At 54.2% G+C, this 16845-nt stretch overlaps 1 protein-coding gene across 1 annotated transcript in view; it reads left to right on the forward strand.

The window, feature by feature from the left end:
• The first annotated feature begins 38 nt into the window (after nucleotides 1-38).
• The window catches only part of AMN (amnion associated transmembrane protein), a 30232-nt gene continuing 13425 nt past the window's right edge, over nucleotides 39-16845 (forward strand). The window contains exons 1-3 of the mRNA XM_080394579.1: nucleotides 39-6094; nucleotides 8329-8447; nucleotides 8556-8600. Coding sequence (XP_080250705.1) covers nucleotides 5731-6094; nucleotides 8329-8447; nucleotides 8556-8600 — 528 coding nt within the window. The 5' untranslated portion in view covers nucleotides 39-5730. The remainder of the gene's footprint in view (nucleotides 6095-8328; nucleotides 8448-8555; nucleotides 8601-16845) is intronic.

The raw sequence follows: 16845 nt of genomic DNA on the forward strand, positions 1-16845 counted from the left end.
TGTTTGGTGCTTTACACTTACATGCCTGATAGACCTTTATTGTGGCACATCCCTTCCTCTTCACAGGAGACTTGCCATAACTTTTATCGGTCCGATTTTCGATGTGATAACTCTGCTAGAATAAACAAGGTGATCGTATTTGTCCTAACATCAGTGTCAGGAGTCGTTATGCAAATAGAGCAGAAATAATTGAAATGGCTTTTCATGTAGTTTTGGTACACCACTTTCCCAAAGAGGTGTGGGAGAGGAAAGACGAGAGTATGGCTTGAATATCTGAGGATGTAGATTATTATTTTTTTTCTTCTCCAGTGTCATTAATGACTTTTCGCAATTCAGAAATGCATTTCAGGTGTGTGTTTGAAATGATGGACCACAGTGCAGTCTGTAAAAGCAGCACCCTGTTTTGAAGTGAGTGAAGCAGTATTTCTGCCACATTTCAGATCTGCCCTAGTGATGAAAACCCTGATCCCCAGCGGTGGGTGTGAGGCACGCCTGATCCGTCTGTCCTTCTGTTTATTCTTCCCTTGCACCCCTTCCTTACCGAAATTCCCATTTCCCCTCTTTCACGTCACTATAGGGGTAATACTGGGTTTAGCAGTGCAGGAATGTCCTGCCCGTGCTGAGAGGCAAGACCATGGTGTCTTGGCAGAGTCCACTGTTGGGCTGCTGGCACCCAAATGTGAGTATGACCTCGCCAGCTGATGCTGGTGTTTGCAGCAGGTAATCTGGAAGTGCTGGGTGGCTGACTGCCTTTTCTTGGCAAAATGGGGACACCAGAGAAAAGGCAAATACAGGAAGGTGGGCACGGTGAGAGGGAAGGATGGCTAAGAGGTGCCATCTGGGATGTGCTGAGGCAGATGTTCCCAGCTGCTGCAGAGAGCAGTCACCGGTATGTGGATGCTCTGGCATCCCCTGCCCTGCTCATCACACTTCCCACCCCTACTCCGCTTGAGGCTGTGCCGCCTAAAGCTCTTCGTATCTCCTCGCTGTGGAGTGTGAAAGGACGGTGAACTTCCTTGTCTTAACGAAACGGGTTACCTTCAAGCAGAGGCCTCTTAAGGAAGAGCAACCTTTGCTGTCCCCAGAGCTCCTCCTCCCAATTTTTTTTTTTTTTTTTTCTTGGTGCTGCTCAGGCGTGACGCTTGTGTCATTATAGTGCTGCAGGAGAGGTGGAGAGGAAACAAATTGCTTTACACGTGAAGGCAAACCCTGATTCTCTCCACCTCTCTGCTCCGCCTCCCCAGCAATGGATCTTAATTGAAACGATACATGATGCTCTTCCCGGCAAGAATGAGTCTTCAAAGATTTCTTCTTCGCAGCAGGCCGCAGATGGCAGCCGGCAGCTTTGCAGCATGCTGTCCTCCGGCGGTACCTGGGGTGACGGGAGCAGTGCCGGCCCTGGGGTGCAGAGCAGCCGGGGGGTGTGGGCTGAGGAGCAATCCTGGTCTACAGAGGGTGCTGTGCAGACACGGATGTTGCCTGAGCCTGGGCCTGCTGCTTGGGCCATCTCTTGCAAGAATTGCAGGGGGATTTTTATGCGTTGGTTAAAATTTTTTTGAAGCTGCCTCGTGTTTCAAGCCTTGGGTTTGCTTGCTGTCTGTGAAGGAGAAAGATTTTCAAAACCTCTTGACTTCTTGGTTCTGCAGATGGACCAATCTCCTGCTCTCTGGGATAGGCTGCTTCAGTGGGACCAAGTCCTGGAATTGTTTGAGGAAGGGGAAAATAGCCAGTCGTCAAAACAAGTGATGAAAGAGGTGACTTCCCCCATCCTTCCCCAAAGCCAGTTTTCCCCGAGTTAGTTGTGTGGTTCCTTCCCGCGTGCCTGGGTTGAGCCCTGGTGGCTGCCACCGTCAAGTAATGTGTCTGGCTTGTCCTTCTTAGGCCAAAAGAGATGAAAACCCCAGTGTCCCCCCGTGCCCCCCTAGGCAAACGTGGCACCTGGAGAGGGTGAGCCCACCCAGCGCGCGGCTCCTTTGGGGTGATCTCTGGCAGCAGTGAATGTTGGACCCCGATGTGTGCTCTTGTGTGTCCCATAGGACCTGAATTCCCACCAGCTGGGCTGGCAAAGACTGAAGAGACCCTGGGGACTGACTCGCACCCTGTGGGCGGCACGTGGGGTGAAGCAGCATTTGGCTGCAGCTCGGGGTGCAGTGGGTGGCAATGTGCGTTGTGGCAGCATCGCTGTGCTTGTTAGAGGCAGGAGTTGTTTGCAGGCAAATGGACACTCGATGGTCGCTTTGCGCCGACACAGGCGGTCCCGCAGAGGAGATTGTTTGGATCAGCCCTGGCTGCTAGAAATGGCATCTGTCTCTGTGCACCCTGTGCCCTCAGCCAGTGGGAACGTGGCTGAGCCCTGAGCCGGTCCCCAGCCATTGCCCCTTTAGCAGGTGTCCTGGGGGTAGGTAGTGGTGTAAGTGGCATTCAGTCCTCCGGTGATAAAAAGAAATCTTACCTAAGTGCAGGGGCTGGATGAAGTGGGCTGGTTAAAGTGTCTGGCTGGGAGCGGGCTCAGGACCTGAGATGCGGGCTTGGTGCAGCTCTGTAGCTGCTGCCTGCGGCCATCCTCGGCAGAAAGCACTCTTGCTCCGGCTCCGGACCGCAAGGCAAGCGGCTTCTAGATAGCTCTGAGATCAAGTGCGATCCCCTACGGCCACTTCTCCTGCCTTGCTGCTCCTGGGGGACGTGACTGTGCAGCTGCTGGATGCCCGTAAGCGCTGGGCGAGTTCCTTTTGCTGAATTGGCGTGGAGCCCCGGGGGAGGTTGGGCTCCATGGGCTGATGGAGTATTCAGCTTGGGCTCCCCACCAGCCCTGCCGTGGAGCTGTGCCTCTCCTGGCAGCTCCTCTGCTACCAGGGATCAGCCGTGGCAGTATAGATTGTGCTGTTGCATCTGAGATTAACATCGTTTTAGACAAAATGAAATTTCATGCGGGATTTTACCCTGCTCCCTCTGATCGCTGCTAGGGGCTGCCTGCTTTGAGGGCAGCTGTGAGATGTTACAGCTGGAGGGGCTGCCACCTGACAGGGCGCTTCTCCACAGTTATTTAGGATTAGCTTCATGTCCAAACCTTTGGCAGTGCCAACAAGCCCAGTAAACACCGTGTGCCTGGGCACAGCCTGGCCGGTCAGCGCGCCCTGGAAGCAGCCTCCTGCCCCTGCAGCAGGGTGGCTTTGGCACCACCGGGTTTGCAGGAGGCTGGTTTCAGCAAGCCTCTGCCCACTCCCGTCTGTTTGAGGCTGTGGGGCAGAATACAGTTATGGCAGAATAATTTTTCCATGTGCTTAATGACTTTCTGGGGACGGTGCTACTGCTGCTTGGTTGTTTGGAGGGCGGCGGGGAGCGTGTGTGTGTTGGGGGTGATCAGCCATCTTGGGGACTGGTGCTCACAAACGTCACCGCTTCATGCTCAGCACTTTCCAGCTGCAAAGCACTGGGGCTGGGGGCTTGCACTGGAGAAATCCCTTGTTTTGTGGGCTACAACTGTTCTAAGTGGTAAGAAGAGACACAGTTGTACAAGAGGGTAATTCAGAGAGGTGCTGGGTGTCCCTCATGGGCTTAGGAGGTGGCTTTGCTGGCTGGCTAAGGGGAACGGTGTTTCTGGCTTTGCTACCGGTTTATAACTCCGTGCTGGGAAGGTCAAGCATCCGCTGTGCACTGTTTTCCCCCTCTGCGTCAGCGATGTGCTCACCCTCCCAGGGGTATTGCGGCAGCCAGCACAGGGGGAGCAGAAGGGCGGGCTGGTGGCAAGGAGTATAACATGCTGATCTCTGCACTCAGGCAGCTGCTTTCGTTTCTGGGGACTGATTTCTGCTTCCTTTTGTCTTTGTTTCTCTTTTTCTGTAACACCTGATCCAAACCTCACTCCCATCCAGCCTGGTCCTGGGGCACAGCAGCATCTTGGGGCAGTAGCAGGGGCAAAAGCTGGGTTGGGAAGGAGCATGCTCTGGCCCCGGGGAGAGACCCACAGCACAGGCTAGTTAATTCTGTCACCTCAGTCCTAGCAGCAACACCGCAGTGGGCAGCTGTCCCCAGTAACAGGTTTTGCTGGGATTTCTGTAATTGCTCTGCTCTGTCCTACCCCAACACTAGAGCAGGGGGAGTGGGGACTGTCCATCCACAGCCAGGATTTCACAGGCTTTTTGATGAATACAGGATAGGTTGGGTATTTTAGGCCCTTATCTGCTTGTCAGATGAATCCTGGCACACTAAAAATCAAGCAAGAATCAGCTTCGGTGGGACCAGAGCTGCTGAGCAGCTGAAACGAGCAGCACTGAAAAGCAGCAGCTGCCGGGTACAAAAAGTAAAAATGAAGGTGTGAAGCACCCCCACCAAAATACCAGGTTTCAGGGGCCATCGCATTTCTCTCTGCACAGGGTCCTGTGAGCTGTTTCTTCCCTCCTCCCCACCTCAGCCGAGGGATGCTGAGGCCACAGACAAGCATGCATGCTGCCCTCTGCACACTGCAGTCCTTTTTCCAAGCTATTATTCCTGAGTATCCATGATTTATATTCACACACACACACATTAAACACAGGACATCTCACTGCAGCCAGCATTCACCCCGAGAGTCCCCTGGGAGAGATTTGTGAGTGGTAATGAGAGCGCAGGAGCCTTTCACCTCGAGGACATTTCTTGGCATTCAGCTCCCTGTGCAGAAAGTGCTGACTGCATTTTCACCGATACCCAGGCTGAGAGCTGCTGCTCAGGAGCTTTTTCTCTTGGCAATTCATGGGCCACGCTTGTGACACCGGTAGGGACAGAGCTCCAGGCAGGGGACCTCCATGTGCCTTTCTTTGCAGGGCACAGCGCATCGCCTGGGGCTGCGCTGGGGCACCCTGGGGCAGGAGCCCTGCTGCTCTTCTCACTCCTGTGCTTGCAGCAGAGGTGGGAAATGGCACAAAATGGGTTAAAGTTTTGGAAGACAAAGATTTTGCCTAGTAGTGGCGGGTCCCTGGTCCCCACACTCTCCTGGTCTGCCCAGCTGGAAGCTGGGAAGCAGTGGGAACATGAAGGGTGGGACGGGGATGACCTGTTACCCCTCCTGCACTCTCAAATCCTCGCTGGTGTCAGGTCAGAGTTTCTTGCGGTTTGTGACCCCTCCACGGGTGTCTCTTCCAAGCATTTCTCCAGTCTCCTCCTGGGCTCCTGTAAACCCATGCATTCACAAACCCTCTGCCCTTCCCCTGCCTTGTACCAGTGTCAGCTAAAGGGTCCGTGCTGGAGGGGTGCTGAGCCTCCCAGCTCTCCTCATGGCACAGGCCTCTTGTCACTATCCCCACGCTGTCCTCTTCCCAGGATGGTATTGCTTTCCTCCCATCCTTTTCTGCTCCGCCCACCTTTTGCACCCTTGTAAAGATGTGGGCCTGGACCTGCATGCAGCATCCATCCACGCTGGGACAGAAGAGGTGGATGGTGTTGTTCCTCCCCTCCCACAGCCACGTGCACTGGTGCCACCACCAGCTGCCCCTTTCGAACCCCGGCAGCCTCAACAAAAGCAGCGTGGGGCTGCGCTGGCGCTGCCGCGGCGTGTGCCGGGTAATGCGTAAATCAGCTGGTGGCCAAAGTACAATTACAAGTCATCGCTGGGAGCTGCTCTCTTCCAAGTGAGCTAATTGGAAATACATTGAGGCCATTATTAGTAATTACAAGGTAGCTGGCGTTCTGCAGGGGAGAGCGGGGTGGGACGTGCATGCAGCCTGTTTGTGCTCACCACCCTTTGGCAGGACCCGGATGGGTGAAGGGAACGTGGGTGGCAAGGTCCGGCAAGCCAAGCTGGGGGGACCACCGCCCTCACCTCCCCACCTCCTTCCCCAGCAGCTATCCCAGGGATGCCGAGGAGGGGGGAGCTTTGGGAAGGAGCTGAGAGCAAACCAGCTTCTGGAGCTAAGGGAGGGTCTGGATAGTGCTGGGGGAAACCTGCCTCCCGTACTGGTTTACCCTCTTCTCCCTACAACCTCCTCCAGACTGAGCCCATCACGTGCTGCCAGGAAGAGGGTCCAAGGTCCAGCTGGGCAGGGGCTGCAGAGGCGAGGGCTGGCAGCCTGCTGCAAAATGAAGCACCTGTTCCTCCTCCTCGGTGTCCTGCAGCTCCTCGGTGAGTATGCCCAGGGCTTGACTGCCATGGTGAGCAGGGGTGACCGCTGGATGACTTCCCCATTTTGGGTGTGCCTTTGGCAATCCTGTTTTGGAGCAGAGCTGCAGGATCTGTCACTTAAAGTGTCTCTCTAATGCAAATAGGAAAAGGCGTTTCTAACTGGATGGAGAGAAAGCAGGGGAATGAGGCTGGGATTACCGTATGGCGTCCACTGCACCTCCGCAGCTTGGGTTTTCCTGCTCTTATTTGAAGCCAGCAGCTCTGCACTGCAGGACACACTCTGTTGAATATGCATGTAGCTTTGATGTTCAAGGACTGCGCTTCCCTGGAGACAAGGCTGATTAAATAGCACGCTGATATTTCCAGGGCTGTGGAGGGTGCAGGAATGCATCAGCACAGTGGTATGGGGGAACAGGCTTGGCAAGTGGAGATGAACCTCTGCGGCCCCAGAGCTCCGGGCCGGAGGAGATGGAGATGCTGCTGCCGACGGAGCCATCTCTTCGGTGTGGTGTGGCATGAGCTTGCTTGACACAACTTGCAAGTTGCGTCAAATATCTTTGCAGCTGCGGGAGTATGAGGTGTGTGTGCAATGGGGCTGGCTGCACCTTTCTGCTGAAGCTTTAACCTCTGATCCCCGACTTCCCGGGATAGGAGGGACACAAGTCGACCGCAGCAGGGACAGAACAACTTGGAGTTGCCATCTGGGGGGCTTTTCCTTTCTCAAGCTCTTTTCAGCTCCAAGCCAGCAACGCATTTGTGCCCACAACACTGCAGGCAGCTGTCTGGGTCCTGTTCTTATCACTGTTGCAGTCTTTTTCCCTCCCAGGGAGTTTTAAAGTGGATATGGGGCAGGGAGCGTTTGCTCTGAGGGCTCCTTCACGCAGCAGAAAGTGGTGGCGGCAGCCTGGCGTGGGGCTGGGAGAGCCCCCTGCACCTTGCACCCAGGCTTCAGCCCCCATTCCTACATCAGGATTTTCATTCTGGTTAAAAATGCATAATTTTCTCTTCACCTGGACATGGCTACGTACCGCAATGGTCTCAGCAGAGCCCCTGGCCGAGTCAGGCAGTGTGACTTGTGCTCTGAGGCCATCCTTGTGTGCTGATAAAGCCTCTGCAGAGTCTATTTAGCACAACTGGTCACATCCCTCCCATCACATGGACTAGCAGGGCTCAGGTTTCTTGCAGTGCACCTCCCTCCGTCAGCCAGAGTCATTCAGACACGCCTGTCTCCCCAGGCTGGGCTGGGGGGTCCCCACGCCCCCTCCTGTCCCCTCTTCACCCAACCTCCAGCACCCAAGTCCCACTCCACATCCTGGTCCGCTCCACCACTGGCTTGCTATGAATTTTGTAGTTTGTGGGGTTTTCCTCTAAAGAAAAGAACACCTATATTAAGAGCAAATGTTTTTTTCTTTTTTTTTTTTTTTTTCTTTTTTTTCTGCCCTCTTTTCTGTCTCATAACTCATCTGCCCAAAGCCATTTTAATTTTGGCTGCTGGAGATTCCTCTCCGGCTGAACGTGCATCCCCAGCCAAGCCTGGGTGATGTCAGGCTGGGAGGCGTGTGGCTCCGCAATGCTCATGCAAACACGGTGGGACAGAGTGGAAACCCATCTCTGCCACGGCCTGTGGGGATCCTGTGGGGACAGGACAGCCACTGTCCCAGCCAGCCCCGTGGGGAAGACCTCTATTTCCCAACCTGCCAGTGCCTCAAGCTGCAGGACACCATTGAATCCTCTCCCTCCAGCCCCAGGCACATGAAACCAGCCCATAGTTTTTGCTACACGTCCCATAGGAAATGCCTTTTTTCCTCTTGCCTTGTCCTCACAGTCCTGCCTGCTCTGCATGCCTGCTCTGTATCTACTGGAAACACCAAGGCTGAGGGATCTCTGCACATTTAATTAGTCCGAGTGCCAACACAACCCTCTGCATTGAACACTTAGGTACCGCGGTGGTGCCTATTGTCTTGCAGGACTTTCCTGCCTCCTCTCTGCCTGCCAAGTATTTGCCCCTTACTCCTCTTCCTACCTGGGTGGGTAAAAACCATCCTCAGCCAAAAAATACCCCTGTGCAGAGGAAAGCTGGGACTGCTCAACTGGAAACACGTAGGGGCTGCTCTTTTGGTGGAAAAATCCCCAAACCTGGCCTAAAAAAAGCTAAACCATCCTATAACGCATCCTGGAGATGGCTCCCAGTGCCTCCCATGGACTTGTTTTCATGGTTTTCCTGCTCCTCCCAGCTGCCACTGCCGCCGTGTACAAGCAGTGGATCCCCAACACCAATTTTGAAACCGCCTCCAACTGGGATAAAGGCAGAGCCCCCTGTGCCGGTGATGTGGTTCGTTTTGAGGAGAATAAGGTACCGAACTTTTTTATTTTATTTATTTTTTGCAAAACCTCATTGGGCATCGGAAGAGCCCTTTACCTGCTGGGGAAACATATGCTTTTACTTTTGCTTTTTTTACAGGTGGTCTCGGTCTTCATCAGCTCTCCCCACGCACTGACGGACGTGGTAAGGCGGCGTGCAGAGGTGCCGGGTGGGTGGGCGAGGGCAGGGCTGGTGCTGGAGCACTGCCAGCTGGGTGGCACGGCCCCATCCACCTCTCCAGGGACTTTGACAGTTTGCTCCATGGTCCAGCCAGACGGAGGACACCTTGGCTGGGGCAAGGGACTAGAGTCACGGCAGGCTGGGTCTCTCTGTACCATGGAGCTAAAAAGCCTGTTTCTGGGATTATTTTTTTTCATTACGGGAGATGGGGGACAGCACCCCAAAACTCACTTTCATTGGGAAGAAATGAAATTTTTCTCCCCAAAGGAAGGATAAAACCTCCTCCGCGGGACTGAGAGACTTTGATGGTAGTTTGCTGACAAGCACCAACCCATGGCATTGCTGATGCAGAGCAGGCACTAGCCCCAGGCAGAGAATAACTAAAGCTGACATCAAAATATCTTGAAATGAAAACAAACCGTTCTGGGAAATCCCAAAATGTTGCTCAAGAAATTTTTCTTTCAAGTGCCGTAGAGTTATATAGTTTTCTGCAATGTTATTAGCCTGGTTGTGACAGGATGGACACAGCACACTACTGAAATGCATGTGTTGAGTGAGGTGAGGCTGGGGAGCCTTGCCTCAGAGGGGTTCCTCAGCAGCCCAGCGTCCCCCCAAAAGAGGAGCCCTGCCCAGAGCAGGCTGACAGGCAGCCATGAAATTGTGGGGTCTTGATCCCCATGGTTTGAAGAGTCAAATTTAACAGGGAGGAATAAAAGCGAAAAACACCAGGATGGCCCAAAAGGGGCTGGATCCCATTTGAAAAATCTCCTCCCCTGGACAGGGCAAGCTCGCAGCTGAGTTTCCCCTCGGTTTTAGGGCAGCTTTGCTCTTTCATAGGCTGTTGAATTCGAACAAGCACTTGAAATTTGTGGTGTAATTTGTTCAGGCTGTCTACGCCACTAATAGTTTTGATGCTTTAATAACACCATGCACCACATTTAATTCCTCTACAAATATTTGGAGGAGTTACTTTATTTATATGGCATTTAAAATACGAATTTTGAAGGAAAGAATGTACTGGGGAAATACGTTCAAATATAATATAATAAATGATGTGGAATTTACCCAGAGAAGAAAAGAGCGAAATATCACTCCAGTAGATTTTATTTTACTTACAGATGAATGTATAATATTTCTAAAGTACTTTCATCAGGGGCCTGCAAAGTGCGTAATTGCAGAGCAGTGTTATTCATTATGGTGCGAGCCTTTCACCGCCAAGCTGAAGAGCCGAGCTGAGCCAAGGAACCCGTGGCCGTGCCGACCACGTGCTGGCTGCTCAGGGGGGTCTTTCCCGCGCATCCCCTGAGTGATGGGGCCAGGGTGCCAGAGTGGCCCCCAGCTCATCCCGATCAAAGGATCCAGCAGTCCTCGTGGGAGACCCCAGGGACTCGCTGCTGCCCTGGGGTTTCTCTGGGATCCTGGTGCTGGTAAGTGGCTGCGTAGGCTCCAGGGTTACAGTGAGTATGACAGTCCCACCACTCTGCAGGAGAGGAAGGCTGGGGGGGCCACAAGGGAATAAGTCGTGGCAGCAGCACGGGCTGTGAGAGCGCAGCAGGGCTCCCCTCCAGCCAGGGGCTAGCCCTGCTGCTGCACAGACTGCGCCACTTGTAAGCAGCCAAGCTCGTCCTAGGCCATAACCCATCCTGCAGCCCATACCTTCTGAGTGTCACCGCCCCACAGGTTGGCAACGAACTGTCCCAGCAAGTTTCCTAGTGCGGTCGTCAAAAATTCTTTTTAATTTCAGCTCAGCCGCTTCCCTCCTGTGTACTGCTGTGCTCCATTGTCACCAGGTGATACAAAGACTGCCAAGGTTAGGGATGAAAAAGAATTCAAGCCCGGCACCTGAGCCAGTTTGCCACTTGTGGGGATGGCATGAAATTTGGCAACCAGCTGGTTAGAAAATGAATTGGTCGTGAGGCTTTTTGCAGAGAGGCTGGGCTGCACCTGTTCAGCTGCTGGCCGTGCCGCACTGGAGCATTAATCACTTAAATCAGCAGGAATACATTAAGCTTTAGAGTCGCCATGGAGATGCTATACAGACTTTGGCCAAAAAAAAAAAAAGGAGAACATTGCTTGCCATAGTAGTGCAGGAGGAATTTCACAGCCAGGGAAGGGGCTGGGTTCTCATTGACTTTCATGAGGACAGTGCCTGCTGCAGTGGGTGCAGGGAGGGGATGCTTGGTGCCAGTGCCCCGCCGGTGGAGGAGCAGCATGAGACCTTCCATCCCAGCTCCCCAGCTGAGTGGAGCAAGCCCTGAGGTGCTGGGGGTCCTCATGTGCCACCATCAGCCCCCACCCAAGACATTTACGTTACAGGAAACACTTCTGTACGGTGATCCCTCTAGCTCCCCTCCCCATCCATCCCATGTAGGCACCATCCAAGTGCTGGGAGCTGCTTTCCTGGGAGGAGCCTGGGGCTGTTGGGGCATGCGGGGCATGCAGCCTGCCTCCCTGCTCCAGGGAAAGCCAGTTGTCACCCACCTCAGTGGTTATTTGATCTGGAGTTTTGTGTGGATCCTTAGTTCAGCCACACACTAAATCCAAATCCAGCTCAAGTGTAAGTGACTTTGAAGCACAACTGTTGGGATTAAGCTGGATTTTGTATGGTATTTAGCTGCCTAAGGATGCAGATCAGTATTTAGCCGGCTTTCATAGGCACCTGGGAGTAAAGCCCCCAAAATGATGGAGGTGCTCGGAGTGGCTGTGTCTGACACGGGTGCTCCAGGGCAAGGAAGGCTTTGGCTTTGCTTGTCTCCCTGCTGCAGAGAAGGGCTCCTCTGAGGGCGTTGGACCCTCTGGCTATGGCTCTGCTTCCAAAGGGAGCCGGGCCAGGGCATGCTGCAACTGCAAGCCCAGCATCTGCCCCGATAACAACCAGCCCTGGTACAGTTTGTGCCTGAGCCAGCCAGCACTGCAGCGCAGCTCAGGGATGGATGATGCTGCTTGCTATTTTTGGGGTGGCAGGAGTCAGGTTTAGCCACGTGGGCAGAAGTAGCCTCGTTCAACCCCCATGGTGCCAGGGTCAGGGCACTGCCTGGGGTTATTCAGCAGCACTGACGTCACCTTTCCAGCTCTGCCCCATCACCAAGCCCTGCCACGGTGGTGAGAGCTGCCTGTACTTCCTCCCTGCCCATCCCATGAGGGACCACAAAGTCTGGGTGAGGGTCGGGAGCGTGTGAGCACTGGTGTCTAACTGGTGACGCCTTGCCCAGCCTTATATTTTTAGCTGCCTAATTGCGAGAGCAGAATGTACTCGGCTTTGCTGCAGGATGCTCCTGCTCGGTTCCTGGCAGAGATTGATCTTGAAATGCCAATTGCTCTCCAGGGGCGCCGGCTCTAATGAATTGCCACAGTCTGTGCTCGTCCCAGGCACCAGCACTCCCTCCGCTCTGCTCCCCAAAAGGCAGGGTAACGAGATACCCAGGAAAAGGATTATTTTTCCTTCTTCTGAGATGAAGGTAAAAATTTTCACAGGAGTGCGTGTGTGAGTGCCAGCACATAATTACAAGCCCCGGTCCTGCCAGTTTTTCTCCAGCAGTGTTCCTGCTGAAGGTTTGCCCTAGGAAAGGAGTGCAGTAAGGCAGCCTTTTACAGGCGCCTCCCCGAGTTTATTTGCTCCTTGCAGGCTAGCTTCCAGCAGAAGGACTTACTAAAACCTGTGATGAGTGGAGCAGCTTTTCTGCATCCTGGGCTGGAGTGGATGCTGGGGCAGGTCTGGCTGGGTGGCTGCTCTGTGGACCGTCTGCTGGCCCTTGCTGGGGAGGATGGCTCCCCTGCCCACAGCTCAAGCCGCCTTCCAGCTCTTTCTGACCTTGCCTGTGGAGGGAGGTTCAGGAAAATGAGCTGAACTAACCTGAAGAAGGTTTGGCAAATGGCTTTAAGCCTCTGCGTGCCTTCTGCATCTGTAAGTCAGGTGTCTTGGGCTGGTTTACCTTAATGCACTCCCCGACGGTGTCCCAATGTCCTCCTGTCTCCCTGGGACACCCGATTGCTGCACCCTGCTGGAGCCTGGTTGGCTCCACATCTGGAAGTGTGCACTGGGGTGCTCCAGTCAAATTCATGGCCTTTTTGAGACCATTGCTTTCTTTACCCCCTCATGGCTTTCATTGGGCTCCGCAGGCTGGTTTGGCAAGGGGGGTGATGGCCAGTACCTGTGTGGGATGGCCAGGAGCTGCACCTTTGTGGGGACAGGCAGGAGCGTGATGTTTTGGAAGCCCAGTGTGCCAGGCCACCCACGTGCCAGGGGACGTGGTGGCAAGGTCAGCTTGGGCAGGTGATGTAGGGAGCCCTAACCCCAAAATGCAGCATAAAACATGACAAGCAGACACGGCGGGGAACCGGCTCCTGTATTAATGAGAGCGTGGCCATGCCGCTGCCAAAGGACCCTGCCTTACGGGAGGGGGAGGCAGGGACGCAGGCATGGGAGGGCAGCCAAGTGCCTCGTTAGCTCGCAGGGGACGATGCTGAAATGATGATGTCCTGCCAGCCCACCGCTCCTTTGCCTGTGCCCCTGCCTGCTCTGTGGGGATGAAAGCAGAGGGGTGAGTTATTGCTAGGAGCAGAGGAGGGCTGGTGGGCATCTTCTGCCTGCTGCTGAGCAGTCCAGCAGAGAGAAGCACTAGCTTCTGTGTCCTGTACCAGCCTGCTTGAGCGTGGATTTCACGAGGATAAAAAAATGTGGGTTTTGCCTGGTTTCCTTGGGATTCTAAAGCCCCACTCCTCATGGGAGCATGTGGCTGGGCAGGGAGCTCTTTGGGCAGCAAGGTCCTAGTCCAGTAGCAGGTTACCCTTCCTGGTTCACCCAGAGGTCTCAAGGGGGCTGCAGGTCATCCTGCCTTGCTGGCCCCTCTCATGGAGGACCTGGAACAGCCAGTGCAGGATCAGGGGCCGTGGTGGGGGCAGGCTAGAGCTGGCGGCAGGCTGGGGGTGTGGGGTGGCACGTGCAGCCGGGGCGAAGGATGCTGGTCTGAGGCTGCAGGTGGGAGCTTCGCCTGGGCAGCGGATGAGTGAACCCCTGCTAACGAACCCAAGGAACCCTGTGGCGAGCAAGCCCCTGGCAATGCTCCAGAGCCATCAAAGGGATTCACCTGCAGATGACTCTGGCACCATGCCTTTCTGGAGCCTTCAGCCAGCGGCTGGCTCCCACCCAAGCACCCACACACCCAGCTGTGCTCAGACCCCCTGGCACCAATGGGCGTTGGGAAAACCCCCACTATTCCCACCCATGGGCAGCAGCAGGCAGGGGCTGCCTGCTGCCATCTGCGGGCTGCTGCTGCCCCAGGAAAGCAGGACTGGAGGAGATGATACAGAAAAAATTTTACTTGTACATTAATGCCTGTGGTGGGTTACAGGACTCTGTGTTGGAGAAATAATCCCCTCGCATCCTACCCTGGCGATGTTTTTTGATGGAGTGCCACCAGCATCAGCCCCAAAGCTGGTCCCAGGCTGGGTACCAGGTGATGGGAAGTATCCAGGAGCCATGTGCAGCCCTGATGGCTGACGACCTGCTCACTGGTGCACCCATGGGCACAGCGCTGCAGAGCCCAGTGTGCCCAGGCAGTCTCAGCATTGCGTGATGGGGATGGTGGCACTTCTCACCTGACCAAGGAATTCAAATGTGTTGATGCTGCAAATTAAAACAAGGCTGGGGGAAGAGCTGGCTGCGATCATGACCATCGCTCACCCAGGTTCAAAGCAGAAGTGCTGCATTTTTTCCTGCGCTGGTGATGGTGACATGCCAGTCACACTGCTGCTGTCAGTCATCTCAGCCTGATGCTCGTGAATTGAGGAGGGTCGGGATGTGCCAGAGGCTGGTTCAAAGCCACCCACTTCAAAAGCTGCCTTTCGGGCCTTTCAGAGGTTAGTTTCATTTTCATTTATGTGTTGGGGCAGCAGGATTTCTTCTCAGTGGTCCAACACTGTGGTTACAAATGTGGTCACTCTGGGCTGAGAGCCACATGGGGTTTTTCCTCTTTTTTTTTTTTTTTTCCCTGACTTTGATGAGAAATATGATGATTGTGTTCCAGTTGTCACTACACTTGATAAGGATGACCGAGGAGGTAAGTCATTTACCAGTATCAGGGACAGAAAATGACTAGTGGGACTCTAAGCTCGCTGTATTAATGGCCCTGGAGTACAGGCTGGCAGGAGCAAGGGAAAGCAGATGAAACTGCCTGCTTTTTGGCTCTGGTCCTTTGGTACATGTCATTGCTCAGTTCAAAATGTACTTGGAAAGCAGCCCAGCCTATATGCAATTTCTATACTAAACTCCAAATGCAGAAAGCCACTGCCCAAGCAGTGTCCATTTATCCCCTGCAGTGAGCTGAGATGCTTAACTTATGTTAGGAAAAAAGAAATGGCAAATTGTTTACAAACTAAGATCGCCTAGATGACAGAGCCACTTCTGAAATGCTCCCCAGTGGTGTGCATCTTGGGGAGCGCTGGTGGTGGATGGGCAGCACCTCTGCCTCGGTGGACAAGGAGCTGTGTCTGCAGGGACCAGCTTCAGAAATTCCTGCTACAAAGCAGAAGTACAGGGCTCTTCTTGCACGTCATGTTTGCGGAGGTGAGGTGGCTCCATCCCCCAGCTTGCATTGTCTTGTGTTGCATTTTAATCCCAGGGCTGGTGCTGACGATGTTTGGGCAGTCCCAGAGTGTGGAGTCAGCAGCTGGGACGGCGTGTGTGCCGCGGGACTCTCGTTTCCCTGCCACACTCACACTCACACTCACACTCACGTGGACAGCTTCCTCTGGGCTTGGGGGGGAAGTCCAGCCAGCCCGGGCTTCTGGCCTCGGTGGTGGAGGGGGATCTCCAGTGGTAGCTGGAGAAGCTTCATTTCCGCACAGAGCCCAGCGTCTCCAGAGCCCTGCACAGGCGCTGCAGGCATGGGACAGATTTAGCGTGAACATTTCCTCTTGTGTCTTTCCGTGGGCAGGATTGGTGCTGTGCACTGCTGACCTGCGCCTGCTCTGCACCCCATCCAGTCCCCGCTCACCTGGGCCCTTGCAGGCACAGGAGGATGCGACCTTGGTTGGTCACTGAACCAGTATTTGTGCGTCTGTGTGCACTCGCGTGTGTATCTAACCAAGCAAGCCCGCCTTATCTCTGCTCTTGCCACACTGAACTCAGCTGCACCAGGTGCATCCTTACGAGGTTTTCCTTGCTTTACTTTGTGCGTTCTGTGCACACAGTGCTCTTGCATTGCTCCCTGGAGCAGCACGAGTGTTGCAGCTTACAAATCTAGGCACATACTTGTCTAAGCGTTGTCTCTGTGGTGTTTTTCTCCCCCCTAGTTACTTTGTGAAGACCTGAATGGCCAACCCCCTGGACAGGAAAGCTCATTGTGTCCTGCATGGACACCACAGGGTGTTTGGGAAGCTCTGACCCACAGCTATAGTCAAAGCGTTTGGTAACTACAGGGAAAAGAACTGTCAGGCAGGCAGAGATGAGAGCAGGGACTTCCCGACCCTGGGCACTTGATCTAGCTGCAGCACTCACAAACACCAGCTTCTGCAGCCTGGGAAAGCAAGCAGAGGCCAGCCAGCCATGGCCTTGCTGTCACCCATCCTTGTCACCAGCAGCTGCTGTCTGATTTTTCTTCTTCCACCCAAAGGTCCCTGCAGCTAAGGGCCTGAGTGCCCCCAGGTGACTGATGTGAAGAGCTGGTGCCCTGTGCTGGTGGAATGATCTATCGTGTCCCATCCATGAGCAGCTCAGCTGCACCCCAGCAGCCAGCTGGCCACCCTTGCTGCTTAGCCCCGTCATGCACAGCAGGCTGCAGGGTGGCGACCTGCAAACTGGGCAAGAGGCAGCACTGAGGGGGCTCCGGCCTGAAGTGGCTCAGGGGGTTTGGGAGAAGGGACTTGGTTGACAGTGCTGCTGGCACCTGCCCTGGGTACAGACATTAGCTGATGGCTCTGAAGTGTTCTACCACCTGTTCCTGCATGGGCTCACAGGAAAACAAGCCAGGGAACCTCTGAAGTGAAGCATCTTGTGAAAGAAGCTGCTAGCATAGACCTTGCTCAGCTCAAAGCAGGCCAAGTCCTGAGCATCAAAATGTCACTAGACATGGCTTTTGCATCTGTGGCTGAAGGACATGTTGCTGTTCTTATCCTGGCAGATCTTTCAGCCTCTTTCAGTGCTTTGGTATTGGAAAAATTGGCTTTATTCAAGGGTAGTAGAAATTCAGAGAACTTGATGGCATGGTCT

The sequence above is a fragment of the Falco punctatus genome (assembly GCF_963210335.1).
Source record: "Falco punctatus genome assembly, chromosome: 7".
NCBI classification, from domain to species: Eukaryota; Metazoa; Chordata; class Aves; order Falconiformes; family Falconidae; genus Falco; species Falco punctatus.